The sequence below is a fragment of the Dendrobates tinctorius genome, unplaced genomic scaffold (genome assembly GCF_039654945.1).
Source record: "Dendrobates tinctorius isolate UK_male_01 unplaced genomic scaffold, ASM3965494v1 ptg000022l, whole genome shotgun sequence".
Classification (NCBI taxonomy): Eukaryota; Metazoa; Chordata; class Amphibia; order Anura; family Dendrobatidae; genus Dendrobates; species Dendrobates tinctorius.
In genome coordinates, this window is record NW_027361690.1 from 49,620,201 (window position 1) to 49,634,681 (window position 14,481).

At 45.6% G+C, this 14,481-nt stretch overlaps 1 protein-coding gene across 2 annotated transcripts in view; it reads left to right on the forward strand.

Annotated features, from left to right (window-relative positions):
- The window catches only part of TICRR (TOPBP1 interacting checkpoint and replication regulator), a 123,922-nt gene that overhangs the window by 3,279 nt on the left and 106,162 nt on the right, over positions 1–14,481 (forward strand). For both annotated transcript variants that reach the window (XM_073568701.1, XM_073568700.1), the window contains exon 3: positions 1,050–1,282. In XM_073568701.1, the coding sequence (XP_073424802.1) occupies positions 1,050–1,282 (233 nt within the window). The remainder of the gene's footprint in view (positions 1–1,049; positions 1,283–14,481) is intronic.

The following is a 14,481-nucleotide window of genomic DNA, read 5'->3' on the forward strand; positions in this document are numbered from 1 at the left end:
AACAATTAAAATGATAGAACAAAACAAACACCATACATTTAATAAGTGCACGCTAGGTTCACCCTGTGATAAGGGCCCTTATGGTAGCACCTGCCTACCAGCGGAGGTTGGCACCCTAGTTGTATCTGTGTGAAAATGGTGCCCCTGCTCCTTGGCGGCTGACCCTAACTGCTCTGGATATCCCTGTGGCTAAGTGTAAGCAATCACTCAATCACACTATAGGAGATGAAAGGCAGGAAAATCAAGGCAAGCGGGCAGCTGGAACTCAGGGTGTAGGTGGGCAAGTACCAAAGAGGTCGATGAGTGAACCATTGGGCATCGTTCAGATACTGGTAGATGATCAAAGATAAACGTTATTGCCTCCACTAGGCTGCCTCCTGTCAAAAATAGCTTGCCTATCAGTGGAGGTGGGCACCCTTCTTGACAAAGATTTTTGGCGCCCCCGAACAATGAGGGGTGACACTGGGAGTCCCTAGGGTAAATATACAACCCCCAGGACAGTGTAGCCAGATAGAGGCAGAGAATTGGGGCCCCACGATGAGGAGACATGTGTCACTGACTGGGCTGCTTTCTGTAATTTTGAAACAATCAGTGTTTACTCTGCTGCAGATCCGCCACTTACTTCTCTAAATGCTGAGAGTTGTATAACCCCGGCCACACCACTGATTGGCAGCTATGTAAACCGTACATTCATACAGAGCTGTCAGTCAGGGGCGGGGTTACAAAGAACTGGAAGACTAGGAGGCAGTGGACACCTAGTTCTGTCGTGACAATCTGCTGATAAAACACTGATTTTATTGAAACACCAACACACAGTAAGCAGGGCTGTGGAGTCCGTGTGCATTTTGGTGGAGTCCCTTCATCATTCTGTTCTCAGATTACATAGCGAGAACCTAGTAACGGATTCCCTTTAATACAGATTGACATATATAAAAGAAACATTGCCCCCTCCAAAAATTTTACTCACAAACATGATTTAAACAAGGTAATTTTATGATAAATTAGTATTCTTAAACGTTAATAATGTGATGCCTCTTGTTTTCTTTCAGATGTAAAACATTGGGAATGTGCCGTCACCTTGGAACCAATATCATCTACTCAAAATAAGCTTATTAATAATTTAATGACCGTCCAATTAAAAGGCACTGTGCAAAACTGGAATCAAAATCAGGTTGGGCCACTAACAATGGAAAGTTGGCTACTCCACCCCAGCAGTGTCCATTCTTCTTGCCTGCACTTTAACCAGCTTCTGGATACAACATTGTCAAATGGACTGTTCTTGGTAAAGTAAAAACTTTCCTTATGTTTAAAATCATTTTCCAGCCACCTAATTAGAAATCTGAAAAAAATAATGCTGTATAATAAAAGAAATGCTCACCTGCGTATAGCCTGCTGCTACCCCAGTTATGTGGGTTCAAGGTGCTCACCACACATCTAGATAATTCCTTGTGGGGTCTAGTTTCCAAAATGGGGCCACTATTTAGGCTATCTAAATGCGACATGGTTTTTGCTAATGATTCCAGTCAATTTTGCATTCCAAAAGTCCAGTGGAGCTCCTCCCCTTTCAAGCTCTGTCGTGCACCAAAAAGTAGTCCCCCCCCCCCCACACACATAGGGGATATCTGCGTACTTGCGAGAAATTGCTCAACATTTTTTGGGATCCATTTTCTCCTGTTACCCTTGTGAAAGTAAAAAGAATTGGGTGTAAAGTAAAATGTACCGTATGTGGAGAAAGTTAAATGTTCCTTTTTTTTTTTTGCATTCCACATTCCATTATTTACTGTGAAGTACCTGAAGGGTTAAACTTCTTGAATGTGGTTTTGAGTACTTTGAGGAATGCAGTTTTTAGAATGGTGTCATTTTGGGTCATATAGACCCCTCATAGTCAGTTCAAATGGGATGTGGTCTCTATAAATAAAAAAAGAGTGGTTTTGTAAAATTTTTTTATGAAAAATGAGAATTCACTGGTCAACTTTTAATCCTTATAACTTATCAAAAGATTGTTTCAAAAATTTTGCTTATATAAAGTAGACGTGGGAAATGTTAACTGTTTTTTGACATAACTTTCTGATTTAGGGCATAAAAATTAAGTTTGAAATAAATTTTCACCAATTTTCCATATTTTTTTCCACAAATAAACGCAAGTCATATCAAAGAAATCTTACCACGATCATAAGTACTGTATATGACAAAAAAACATTCTCAGAATCCGTGGGATCCGTTGAAGCATTTGAGTTGTTACCACATAATGTGACACTCTTTAGGATTGCAAAATTTGCATGGTCATGAAGGTGAAAACCGGCTTGGGGGGTGAAGGGGTTGCCCAGGCTTTCTGTATAATATGTGTGTACCTAGAGTGCAGAATGCTGAGTTTGCAGTATACTTGTCAGCATGTTTCATCGTGTCCTAGGTATCATACTTAGTCTAGTGAGCAGCTGTGTCCTGATTCTGGAAGAGCTGCTCACTCCCCCACTAGTTTTCCTGTATGGTCGGGATCACACATGGGAGAAACTCAGACGAGTCTTGCATCTTAATACCCGGCACTGCCATCGGCACGCGGAGCGTGCAGCTGCATAGAAATACATGCAGCCGCACGCTCCGCTCCTGAGTGTCGGGTATTCAGATGCGAGACTTGTCTGAGTTTCTTGTGTGATTCGGGCCTATGGCAGACACTGGTCTGAAAAGGAACCTGTCAGCAGGATTGTGCATAGTAACCTATAGTGTCAAGCTGGGGCTGTTTTACGGATTACAGTGATACCTTGGTTGATGAAATCTGTCTTGTGGTTGTTGTTTAATCTTTATTTTCAGCTTTGAGTTAATGATATATGCTTGTGCTCCTGGGCGGTCTGTGTGAGATGTCTTCATGTGGTTCTCTGATTAGTTATTCATAGTGCAGACGGCTGACAGGTCACTGATCCCTCACTGACCTGCCCCGTAGCCTACATAGTGAATATTATATATACCGTACATAGTGGAAAAAAAAAAACTTCTGCAAGCAGGTGCCAGCCGTGGCACCTGCTCTGCAGCATAATAAATTGTGAACTCTTTATACTTAATATGGTAGAGTTTATCCTGATAATAAAAAAAAAAAAATCGGTTGGAGAATGGCACCTGCGCAATAGCAACTATTGGTGTACATATAGGTGATAGCTGCTATTGTGCAGGCGCTGGCGGCGCCATCTTCTTAGAGAAGAAATAATAACTCCAAGATAGTGACGCCTGCACAATAGCAGGTATTGGCTGGTGATGCCCACCAACACAAGACTATTTGCGTGGGCAGCGCCATCTTGGAGGATGATTTATTTTTTTTTCTTTAGCAAGAATGGCGCCTGCACAATAGCTGCTACTGCGCAGGCGCCATTTTCAATTTTTTTTTTTTTTGTACTTGGGATAACATCAAGCACATTTATTAACAACACAGTGCCACAGCTGATGACCTGTCGGCAATCTGCATTATGACTACCTAATCAGAGCACCACATGAAAACCCCACAGGCCGCCCCGGAGCACAAGCATATCACTAACTCAAAACTGAAACTGGTATTACTTACCCGGTAATGGGTTTTTTTCATGACCCATGACGGCACCACGAGAGAGAGGATCCGCCCTTCAAGGACAGGAAACTTTCAAGATTAAAAGGGCGGCTCCTCTCTCCGCATCAGTTGTTTTCCAGAACCATGAGAGGAACTCTGCCGATTAGTATACACTCAAATAATACATTCAGTACTATATTTAATATCTTATCCACACCCAGGGGAGTGTCTAATGACTAATATTCACCGAACACACAAGCGTGATAGAGTAGAGAGGGAATATAAGAGTGCCGTCATGGGTCTTTAAAAAAAATAAATAAACCCCATTACCGGGTAAGTAATACCCCTGTTTTTTCATCACCCATGACGGCGCCACGAGAGAATTGGAGACTTGTAGCTACTTAGGGAGGGATCACGGCTTCTAACACCCTTCTCCCGAACGTGATGTCAGAGGAAGCAGACAGATCTAATCTATTAGAAGGAGAGGACCAGGTGGCTGCCTTACAAATCTGGTCGATGGAAGCGTCTGCTTTCTCCGCCCATGATGTTGCCATGGATCTCATGGAATGGGCCTTCAGGAATGACCCTGCCTGCACTGACATAAGCTAGCTTTATGGCCTCTCGCCCATCTAGCGATTGTCTGTTTGGACACCCTAAAGCCCTTCCTTGACCCCTGAAAAGCAACAACCAGGTATCTCTGCTTTCTACAAGACTCTGTTTCCTCTAAGTAGCGTAGGAGACATCTGCTAACATCCAGACAATGAAGCCCTCCCCTCCTTCTTCTGGTTACCTGGGTTAGGACCAGGGCTGTGGAGTCGGAGTCGTGGAGTCGGAGTCGGTGCTCATTTTGGTGGAGTCGGAGTTGGAGTCGGTATAAAATGGACCGACACCCAGTTCCTCAAATATATAATAAATTGGGTACAGTAATTCAATGCAGGATGTGCTGAATATTTTTTCATAGGAGTTTGGGAAAGTTATGAAATGTCCTATAAATGGCTGTTATATTCCTGATCTAAGGCTACATTCACACACAGCGTTTTTCCTGTGTTTTTTGAGGATACGTTTTTCAGCTGCAAAAGCTGATCATCTTTTTAAAAAACTGCATCACCTGAAAGGTTTTTGAGCTCATAGATAATGTTTTCAATAGCAAAAGCAGATTAGAAATCTGCTCTATCTATCCTTTTATCCATATCTGTACCAAAAAGAATGAAAACCGGGTAGTACACCAATATATATTCTGTTCTATCTAAATATCTTGATTATTGGATCATAAAAATGATTAAATGTCTGAGGTTCACATTGTACTACAATAAATTTTTCACTTAAATATAAGCAATATGTGTGGGAGTCGGAGTCGTGGAGTCGGAGTCGGTGTAAGGGAAATTGAGGAGTCGGAGTCGCAGGTTTGGCTTACCGACTCCACAGCCCTGGTTAGGACAGAACGATGGCAGGACTATTTCTTGAGCTCTATGAAACCTTGATACCATCTGGGTCCAACCTCAACAATACTCTATCGTCCATGACCTGAGTGTAAGGCGGGTCTGCCGACAGTGCGTGTAGGTCCCCTATTCTACGGGCTGAAGTGTGTGCCACCAGTAGGGCTGTTTTTAATGTAATTACCTTCTCTGAAACCGAGTGTAATGGTTCAAAGGGACTTTCTACTAAGGCTGACAAAACCAAATTTAGATCCCAAGGAGGAGGTATAGGCGACGGGATAGAATTTGCTCTGCTACAAGCTCTGATGAACCTGGCTACCCATCTATCGTTAGCCAGGTCATAGTTGTATAACGTGGCGAGAGCGGGGACCTGCACTTTGAGGGTACTGACTGCCAAACCCAGTTCTAGCCCCTTTTTGTAAAAACTCTAATATAGCCACTACCGGAACCTCCCCTTCTTGTACCGGCCCAGAAAAAGACAAGAATTTTCTCCAGACTCTCCTGTAGATCTTAGTGGTTATTGGCTTCCTACTACTGAGAAGTGTAGAAATTACCCCTACTGAAATCCTTTCCCTTCTAAAAGTGACCTTTCAAATTCCAGGCTGTTAAATGCAGCCCGGACATTTGAGGATGAAGGACAGGTCCCTGAGTCAAAAGGTCTTGATCCTCCAGGAGGAGCCATGGGTCTGTCACTAACATTGTCCTCAGCCAAGAGAACCATAGCCTTTTTGGCCAAAACGGAGCTATCAAAATTACACTGGCTTCGTCTTCTCTGATCTTTCATAAGACCGCTGGTATTAGGCATATTGGAGGGAAGGCATACAGGAGCCCTAATGTCCATTCTACCCTGAAGATATCTACTGCGTATGGATTGTCCGCTGGACTTAATGAACAAAACCTCTGGACTTTCTTGTTTTTCCTTGAAGTAAAAAGGTCTAACGTTGGCTGACCCCACATGTGCACGATCTGACTGAACACTGATTTCTTGAGAGACCACTCTCCTTGCCTTAATTGATTGCGACTTAGGAAGTCCGCCTTCAGGTTGTCTACTCCTCGGATATGCAGGGCCAACAATGAGAGGAAACGATGTTTTGCCAGGCTTAGGATCCTGTCTGATATTCGCATTATGGTCGGGATCGAGTGTTTCCCTGATGATTTATGAACGCTACTGCTGCCTGATTGTCTGACAGGATTCTCATATGTTGTCTCCGCAGATGTGGTAGCAGTCCCTTCAGCGCCTTTTCGATAGCCAGAAGCTCCCATTCGTTTTATAGGCCCCTCCTCTCTTGAGACCAGAGATTCTGGAGCCACAGTGTGTCTAGGTGAGCTCTCCACCCCCAGGGACTGGCATCCGTTGTGACGATCCTGGATGCCCTGTATACCCAGGGAATGCCTCTTGGTGCTGACTCGATCTGTAGCCACCATCTGAGTGACTGGACTACTGTGTCTGGGAGTGTTTCCCTTTTAAGCGACCCTGTAGCACTAGGTCGTTCTGCAGTACATACCACTATAGTTGTCTTGTGTGGAACTGAGCCCACTTTACTGCCGGTATGCAGGTGGTCAGAGATCCCAATAGTGACATTGCTTTCCTGAGTGTCATTTCTGGTCTTTTTATTGACGCTAGGACTAATTGTTTGATTTTTTTTTTTTTTTTCTTCGGGGAGTCGGCATTCCTGTGCCACTGAGTTTAAAACTAGCCGCAAGAAAATCTGTATTATTGCTGGCTCCAACCTGGATTTTTTTTAGATTTAACTGGCATCGCAGAGTTTGTAAGGTCTCCATAACTATTCTGGCTTGATCCTTGACAGTGAAGGAAACTTTTGCCAACATTCAGAAAGTCGTCTAGATATGGTATTATGAGAACATTCTTCTCTGAGATGGGCTGTGACTTCTGAGATCAACTTGGTGAACACTCGAGGGGCTACTGCTAAACCGAAAGGTAACTCCCTGTACTGCAGATGGGCTATTTGAGAATTTATCTGTACCGCCACTCTGAGGAACTTGCGATCCTGTTCCCGGATAGGGACGTGGCAGTATGCGTCCTTGAGGTCTAGGACCACCATGTAACACCCGTGGGAAGAGGAGTTTCACCGCTGACCTCACAGTCTCCATCTTGAATGAGGGAACTACCAGATAATTGTTGAGCCCTTTCAGGTTTATGATTGTCCTCCAAGAGTTCTGTTTTTTTTTTTTTGTTTTTTTTAACAAAAAAAGGGGGAATAGAATCCCCTCATTCTTTCCTTTACTGGAACTTCTTCCAGTACGTTCTTTTGTAGTAGTGACACTATCCCCTTCTCCAGACCTCGTTGTTTTTCTTGAGGGCTGTACCAGGGTTTGTATGTATCTTTGTGGCAGACGACTGTGGAAAATTAATTTTTGACATGACCCCATGATCTCCCGAATCCCGGTGCTGGATGGAATCCTTTCCCAGACTAGGAGGAAGTGAGAGAGCCTCCCTCCAACTTGGGAAAAGAAGTCACTGGGCAGACTTCTTGGCTTCTCTGGAGGGCTTGCTGAAGTAGAATCCTCTCCTCTGGACTGCTTGTCAGACTTGTCTCTGTTATGGTCTCCAAATTACTATCTCCTGGCGCCACGGTTCTTGGAGCACCGAAAGAATGGAAATGGCTGTTTGGGAAAGCCTTTCTTCTTGTCTCCAGCCTTTTCCAGTACTACTTCGTCTAGTGCTGACCCAAACAAGAAGTTACCTTCACAAGGCAGGGAGCAAAGCTTAACTTTTGGCTGCATGTCTCCCGGCCAGCACTTGAGCCATACCGCGCGACGTCCCGCATTGGCCAGTGCCGCAGATTTGGCCGCTAGTCTAGCCGAATCAGCCGAGGCGTCTGCCAAAAACACAGCTGCTACTTTGATGGTAGGATCCGCCTCTAAGATGGTTTCTCTAGAAACCCGCTGCTCCAACTGATCTTCCAGATTATCCACACCTTCAGAGACCTAGCCACACAAGTGGCCGCAATGGCTGGCCTTAATGCCCCCGCCAAGGCCTCCCAAGCTGTTCTGAGAAAACTGTCTGTCTTCCTAACCAACGGTTCTTTTAAGGACCCCATTTCCTCCAATGGGAGGGAAGATTTCCTAGAGGCTTTTGAGATTGCCACGTCCAGTCTTGGTGCCTTGTCCCAGGATGAAGAAGCTTCATCAAACGGATATTTCCTTTTTAAAGAAATAATTGGTTTTTTTTTTGGTTTTTTTTTCTGGTCTCTCCCACTCTTTTTTTTTTTTTAATGAGACCTTGTAACTGCTCATTAATGGGAAAGGCTCTCTGTTTTTTCCTTTGCAAGCCTCTGAACACAAGATCCTGGGTCGATTTCTTAGTCTTCTCCTCTACCAGACCCATAGTGGAACGGACTGCCTTTATCAGATTGTCCGTAGCCTATACGGTGAAAGTAACATCCTCTTCTGAACTACTTTCAGAATATTGTGAACGATCTGAGTCCTCTGGCTCTGACCCTGTGGACCCATCTTGTGATACAAAAGAGGGGCTAGATCTGTCTCTCCCCTTACTGTCCTTGTGCACTGGGGCCTGGAACGCACTAATTGATCTACGAACTTCAGACTGTATCGGGGATCTTAGGTTCTCATAAAAAGTGGGAGATTCTTCTGCAATAGTCCTGTCAATACAGTTCTGACATAGCTTCTTATCCCAGGAGGCTCCTGTTGTCTGCATAGGGGACACTCCCTATTCTTAAGCTTGGTCTTGCTCTTTTTAGGGACCCCCTATACTCCACCCCACCAATGTACAGAAAAGAGGAGAGAGTAGGAGACATGAGAGAGAGAACAGACATTAGTGTGCTGTACTTTCTCGGAGCTCACTCGCCACGCGGATGCTCAACGGGTACCGGATCCGGAGATTGTCTGGTGTTCTCAATGTCTCCTCCAGAGACTAAGGACCCCTCCTTTCTGGAATCCCGGCAGCCTGCCCGTGCGCTGCCTGAGTGGCCCCCACTGCTTCTACGGCGTGGTTGTTTTTTCTCCTGCGAGAGTGCTTGGTGCCTCTGGCTCCAGCTGCTTGCTGATGAGGCTGTAAATGCTTAAGTGAAAAAGACCTCCATGGTTGCCAGCAGCCACCTGGCCCCGGCCGCGCGCACGCACCCCCTTCAATCTCCGAACGCGCCTGCCATCCACTTCCGGTGCGCGCCGGGGTAAATCCAGTGCACGCTCCGGGCTTCTAACCCCGTGCGCACCCGGCACTCCACTTTCGGTGCGCGCTGGGGTAATTTCCGGTGCACGCTCCCTGCCGGCTTTACCACCTGCTGCCGCCATGACACCCCACAGCCATCCTCCTACCTGGACCCAGGACCGGAGCGCTGCAGGAGGGAGCAGACCTTACCCCCTCAGGTACCTCAGGCACAGCGGAACGTGATCCTGCTTCCATACGGGATGCAGGCTATTCCACCTCAGGGAGCTTCCAATTTAGCGATATGACGGGGGCACTTTTTTCTTTTTTCATCCGGGCATCGCCTCACGGGCTGCATGCATCAGAGAGGACACAGTAAATTTGGCCTCCGAGGCCAAGTCACCAATGTGCCTCGCGGGCCGCATGGCCATAATGTGCAACAAGGAGGGCGCACCGTAAAAGTGGCCTCCGAGGCTTTTCCCCAACCCGGGCACCAATGTGTGTCACGGGCTGTATGCACAAGGGAGGGTACACCAAAATGTGTCCTCCGAGGCTCCTATCTTCACCTGGGCATTTGCCTCACGGGCTGTGGCCATGCTTCGCTGAGGGAGGGCACGGCAAGCGTGGCCTCCGAGGCGACTACCGATATCTGGCGACGGATGCAGCAGCATGACTGCCAAAATCCATCCGACCCAGGCGCGGGTGTTGTGAATTCTCTTTCTGGGCTCCGGTGGTTACTGAGGGTAGTGGAGCTGGTCAGATTGACAGAGGTGTTGCAAGTTCTCTTTCTGGGCTCCCTCTGGTGGTTACTGAAGGTAGTGGAGCTGGTCAGATTGACAGAGGCTTGCCACCTGATAATGATAACGATTGGAGATCTGGGATTTCTGACTGGTGTATTTGAGACAGCTGACTTCCGTCAATCCCTGCTGGTGATTTCCTTCCTGTGCCTTCTGAGATCTGATGTCTCTTGCTCTGTTCCTGCATGATTCAGCTAAGTGGTTCATTTGCTAATCTTCTTGCATTTGATCTGGTTTTGTCTATCTCTGCTTTGTGCCGGTCAGCTTGCTCCTGCTGGGGATGTGCTGGATCACCGCCCATATGTTGCTGATTGTGTCAGTTTGTTCTGTCCCCTGTTATATTGGTCTCTTTTTGTTTTGCTTTCAGTATAAACCAGAGTGCTGATATAGTGGGGGCGAAGTTTTGTGACTTCAGTGTTTTTGTGCATCAGACGTGTTGGATTTTTCAGGGTGTTTGCGTTATTGCAAGCAGTGTCTTTCCTTTCCTGTCCTGTCTAGTCAGTTTGGGCCCCATCATTTGCTCAGTCTATTTTCCTGCCTGCGTTTGTGTTTTCATCTTGTCTCACAGACAATATGTTTGGGGTCTGCTCCGGAGCAGTTTAGATTTCACCTTTCTTCCTTTAGGCTGAGTTAGTTCTCCGGCTGTGCCGAGGCGTCTAGGGCATTGTAGGTACGCTCCACGGCTACTGCTAGTTGTGTAGATAGGATCAGGGGTCTGCAATCCGCTTAGTTACCAACCTCTCTGGTTTTCTGGTGGCTAAGCCTGGTCCTGTTATCCTCCTCGGTGACCCATTCATAACACACGGGCATCCTCTTCTTTCTTCTAAGGATCTTCATCTTGAGGCTTCCCCATCAAAGACAGGAAACCAATAGTGATGAGCGAGTATACTCGTTGCTCGGGTGACCTCCGAGTATTTTGGCGTGTTCGGAGATTGTTTTTGTCGAAGTAGCTGCATGATTTACGGCTAATAGACAGCCTGAATACATGTGGGGATTCCCTAACAAACAGACATTTCTCACATGTATTCATCATGTCCAGCAGCCACAAATCATGAAATTGCGTCAACACAAACTAAATCTCCGAGCAGGCCAAAATACTAGGACACCCGAGCATATTCGCTTTTCACTATAAACTAACTTGTGCAGAAAGAGTAGCCGCCCTTTTTGTCTTGAAGGTTTCCTGTCCTTGAAGGGCAGATCCCCTCTCTCGTGGTGCTGTCATGGGTGATGAAAAAAGTAAAGATTAAACAACAACCACAAGATGGATTTCATCAAACAAGGTATCATTGTAATCAGTATAACGGCACTGACCTGACACTGTCTATAGGTTACTGTGCACAATCCTGCCGACAGGTTCCCTTTAACCACCCCCAGTCTGTGCCAGACTCTAATTCCCCTCCTGCTCCAGCTTTCTCCTGCAGCACACAGTGTGATGCAGCAGGGCAATGACTGGATGAATCAGGAAGGAAAAGGCTTATACATAAGTGAGAACAATGTGCTGGGTGCATCCATCCATCCACACACACATCCATACACACATCACTACAGACTGAGGTTCTGCAGGAGCTGAAGTTTATTATGTTATATTTGTAGATATATACACACATCACTATAGACTCTTCATCTCACAGCACTTGTATGTCAGGGGTGATGGGACATGTGACGCTCTGTCACCACTGTGGATGTGATGTGGGGGCATGTGACGCTCTGTCACCACTGTGCATGTGAAGTGGGGACTATTGATGGGAGATCACTAAAGTGAAATTGGAATGCACGGGTGCTCGACCCGAGTAACAAGCCCAATGTAAATCTATGGGAAACTCGAACATTTTTCTGGTGGTCCCCCGGCAGTCTGCAGAGGGACTCGAAATTGCAGAAATCGATGGGAACAGCATGAGGAAGACCCCTGGAAGCATTTGTGACTGCCAAGGTCACTGCTGTGAACAATGTTGTCCGAGTCTTCCGCCACTTTTACAGACTTACAATAAAACATAGAAAAACAAAACCAAAATGGATTTTCCTGGGAAATATGTTAAGGATCATCCTTTCCAGGGTAATGACTTGTATGTAAGGCAAAATAAATAACCAAAAACAAAAATGTTTCCTCCCCCACTTGGGCTATGTTCAAGCGTAGCGTTTTTTGATGCATTTTTGCAACTTTAGCATTGCTTTCAACCAAGACAAATGCATTCACTGGGAAATGTCATTGTAACATTTTACAACCTTAGCTGGCCATGTGGTGTGTGACACATCATCAGACACATCCTGTTTCATTTAAGAAGGAGGAACTCAAAGTCACAAAGCCTATTTTTATAGGGCCATCAGGCGGCCTTTTACTATTCTTAAAGGGCCAGTGGTTGGCCCTCACTATTCTTAGAGAGCCATCAGCCGGCTATGCTTTGTTGCTCCCATTATTAAACAGTGGGTCTCCCATACTGTTATTGCGTATGCAGTGAGTGGCAGGGCTGCCCAAAATTTGGACGCACCCCAATACCCCTTTAAAGAGTCGCACAGGAGGGCCTCCTGAAAAAATGTTCCCATTGTTAGGAAGTGGGTCTCCCATACTGTTTGCCTATGCAGTGAATGCAATGGCTGCCAAAAATTTGAAGGCACTCCATTGCCCCTTGGAAGAGACGCGGAGGAAGGCCTCATAAAAAAAAAAAAAAAAAAGTTTATAAAAATTATATGGGTGTTGCATCACGGACCACGGTCACCCTGGTGACGTGGTGGAGGATGAGAAGGAATAGGACGATATGACATTTTCAGGGGTACCATTTTTATTTACGTTTGTGTAGTTGATTTCGTTTTATTGCACTTTTTGTTTGGCGGTATGATACAGCATTGTGTTTCATTTTTTATTTTTACCATGTTCACTGAAGGGGTTAACTAGTGGGACCGGTTTATAGAGCAGGTGTTTCAGACAGCGATAACAGATGTGTACTTTTTTTTGTTTTGTTTTGTTACATGTAAATATTGGACTAATAACTTTTCTTTTTTTTTTTTTTATATGGAGATTTGTTTTTAATATTTATACAGTTTCAGGGTAAGTGCACACGTTGCGGATTCGTCTGCGGATCCGCAGCGGATATGGCCCTGCGGAGCCGCGGCAGTTTTCCAGAGGATGTACAGTACCATGTTATCATATGGAAAACAAAAGCCGCTGCGCACATGCTGCGGAAAATTCAGCGTGGAAATCAGGGCTGTGGAGTCGGTAAGCCAAACCTGCGACTCCGACTCCTCAATTTCCCTTACACCGACTCCGACTCCTCGACTCCGACTCCCACACATATTGCTTATATTTAAGTGAAAAATTTATTGTAGTACAATGTGAACATCAGACATTTAATCATTTTTATGATCCAATAATCAAGATATTTAGATAGAACAGAATATATATTGGTGTACTACCCGGTTTTCATTCTTTTTGGTACAGATACGATATGGATAAATGGATAGAGCAGATTTCTAATCTGCTTTTGCTATTGAAAACATTATCTATGAGCTCCAAAACCTTTCAGGTGATGCAGTTTTTTAAAAAGATGATCAGCTTTTGCAGCTGAAAAACGTATCCTCAAAAAACACAGGAAAAACGCTGTGTGTGAGTGTAGCCTTAGATCAGGAATATAACAGCCATTTATAGGACATTTCATAACTTTCCCAAACTCCTATGAAAAAATATTCAGCACATCCTGCATTGAATTACTGTACCCAATTTACTATATATTTTAGGAGTCGGTCCATTTTATACCGACTCCGACTCCACCAAAATGAGCACCGACTCCGACTCCACAGCCCTGGTGGAAATGCAACGCTTTATTTTCCGCAGCATGCCAATTCTTTGTGCGGATTCCGCAGCATTTTACACCTATTACATTTTAGGAATCCGCAGGTGTAAAAACGCAGGCGAAATCTGCAGTAAATCCGCAGGTAAAACGAAGGCATTTTGACCTGCGGATTCTGCATATTCTGCACGGAAAAATCCGCACACAAATCTGCAATGTGTGCACATACCCTATCTGTTTTACATTGTCCCAGGATGGGACATCACTGTATAATGACAGATCGCTGACCTGATACTCTGCAATACTTGTGCACTGCAGGACATCGGAGCAGCATCTGACATGCAGGGAAGTAGGCTTCTCCGCTCCTGTCATCAGGCACTGAGAAGCCACCTTCCCTGAAAGACCTTGCGGCCTGGGGTCACCATGGAGACCATCAACACAATGAGATTGCTTTGTGCTGATGGATGCACACAGGGAGCCCCCTCCTCGTTCGATGCCCCGCGAAGTCGCTGTCACTATTTACAGCGGCATCAGAGGGGTTAAACACCCGCGATCGGTGCTAGCACCGATCGTGGGTGTTGCTGCACGGTGTCAGTTCTCACATAGAGCTGACACCCGCACCCGATCGTAGCGGCCCTCAGCGTGATCCTCTGTGATTGCAGCACCGCACATATACTGTACTTCTCTTTGCGGGAACGCAGCTCCCGCAGAGTAGTAGATGTACAGCACATTGTCGAGAAGGGGTCAACCAGGTGAATTTCCAACTTGATGAGAGATTATCTTGATGTAGCAAGATATAAACTTA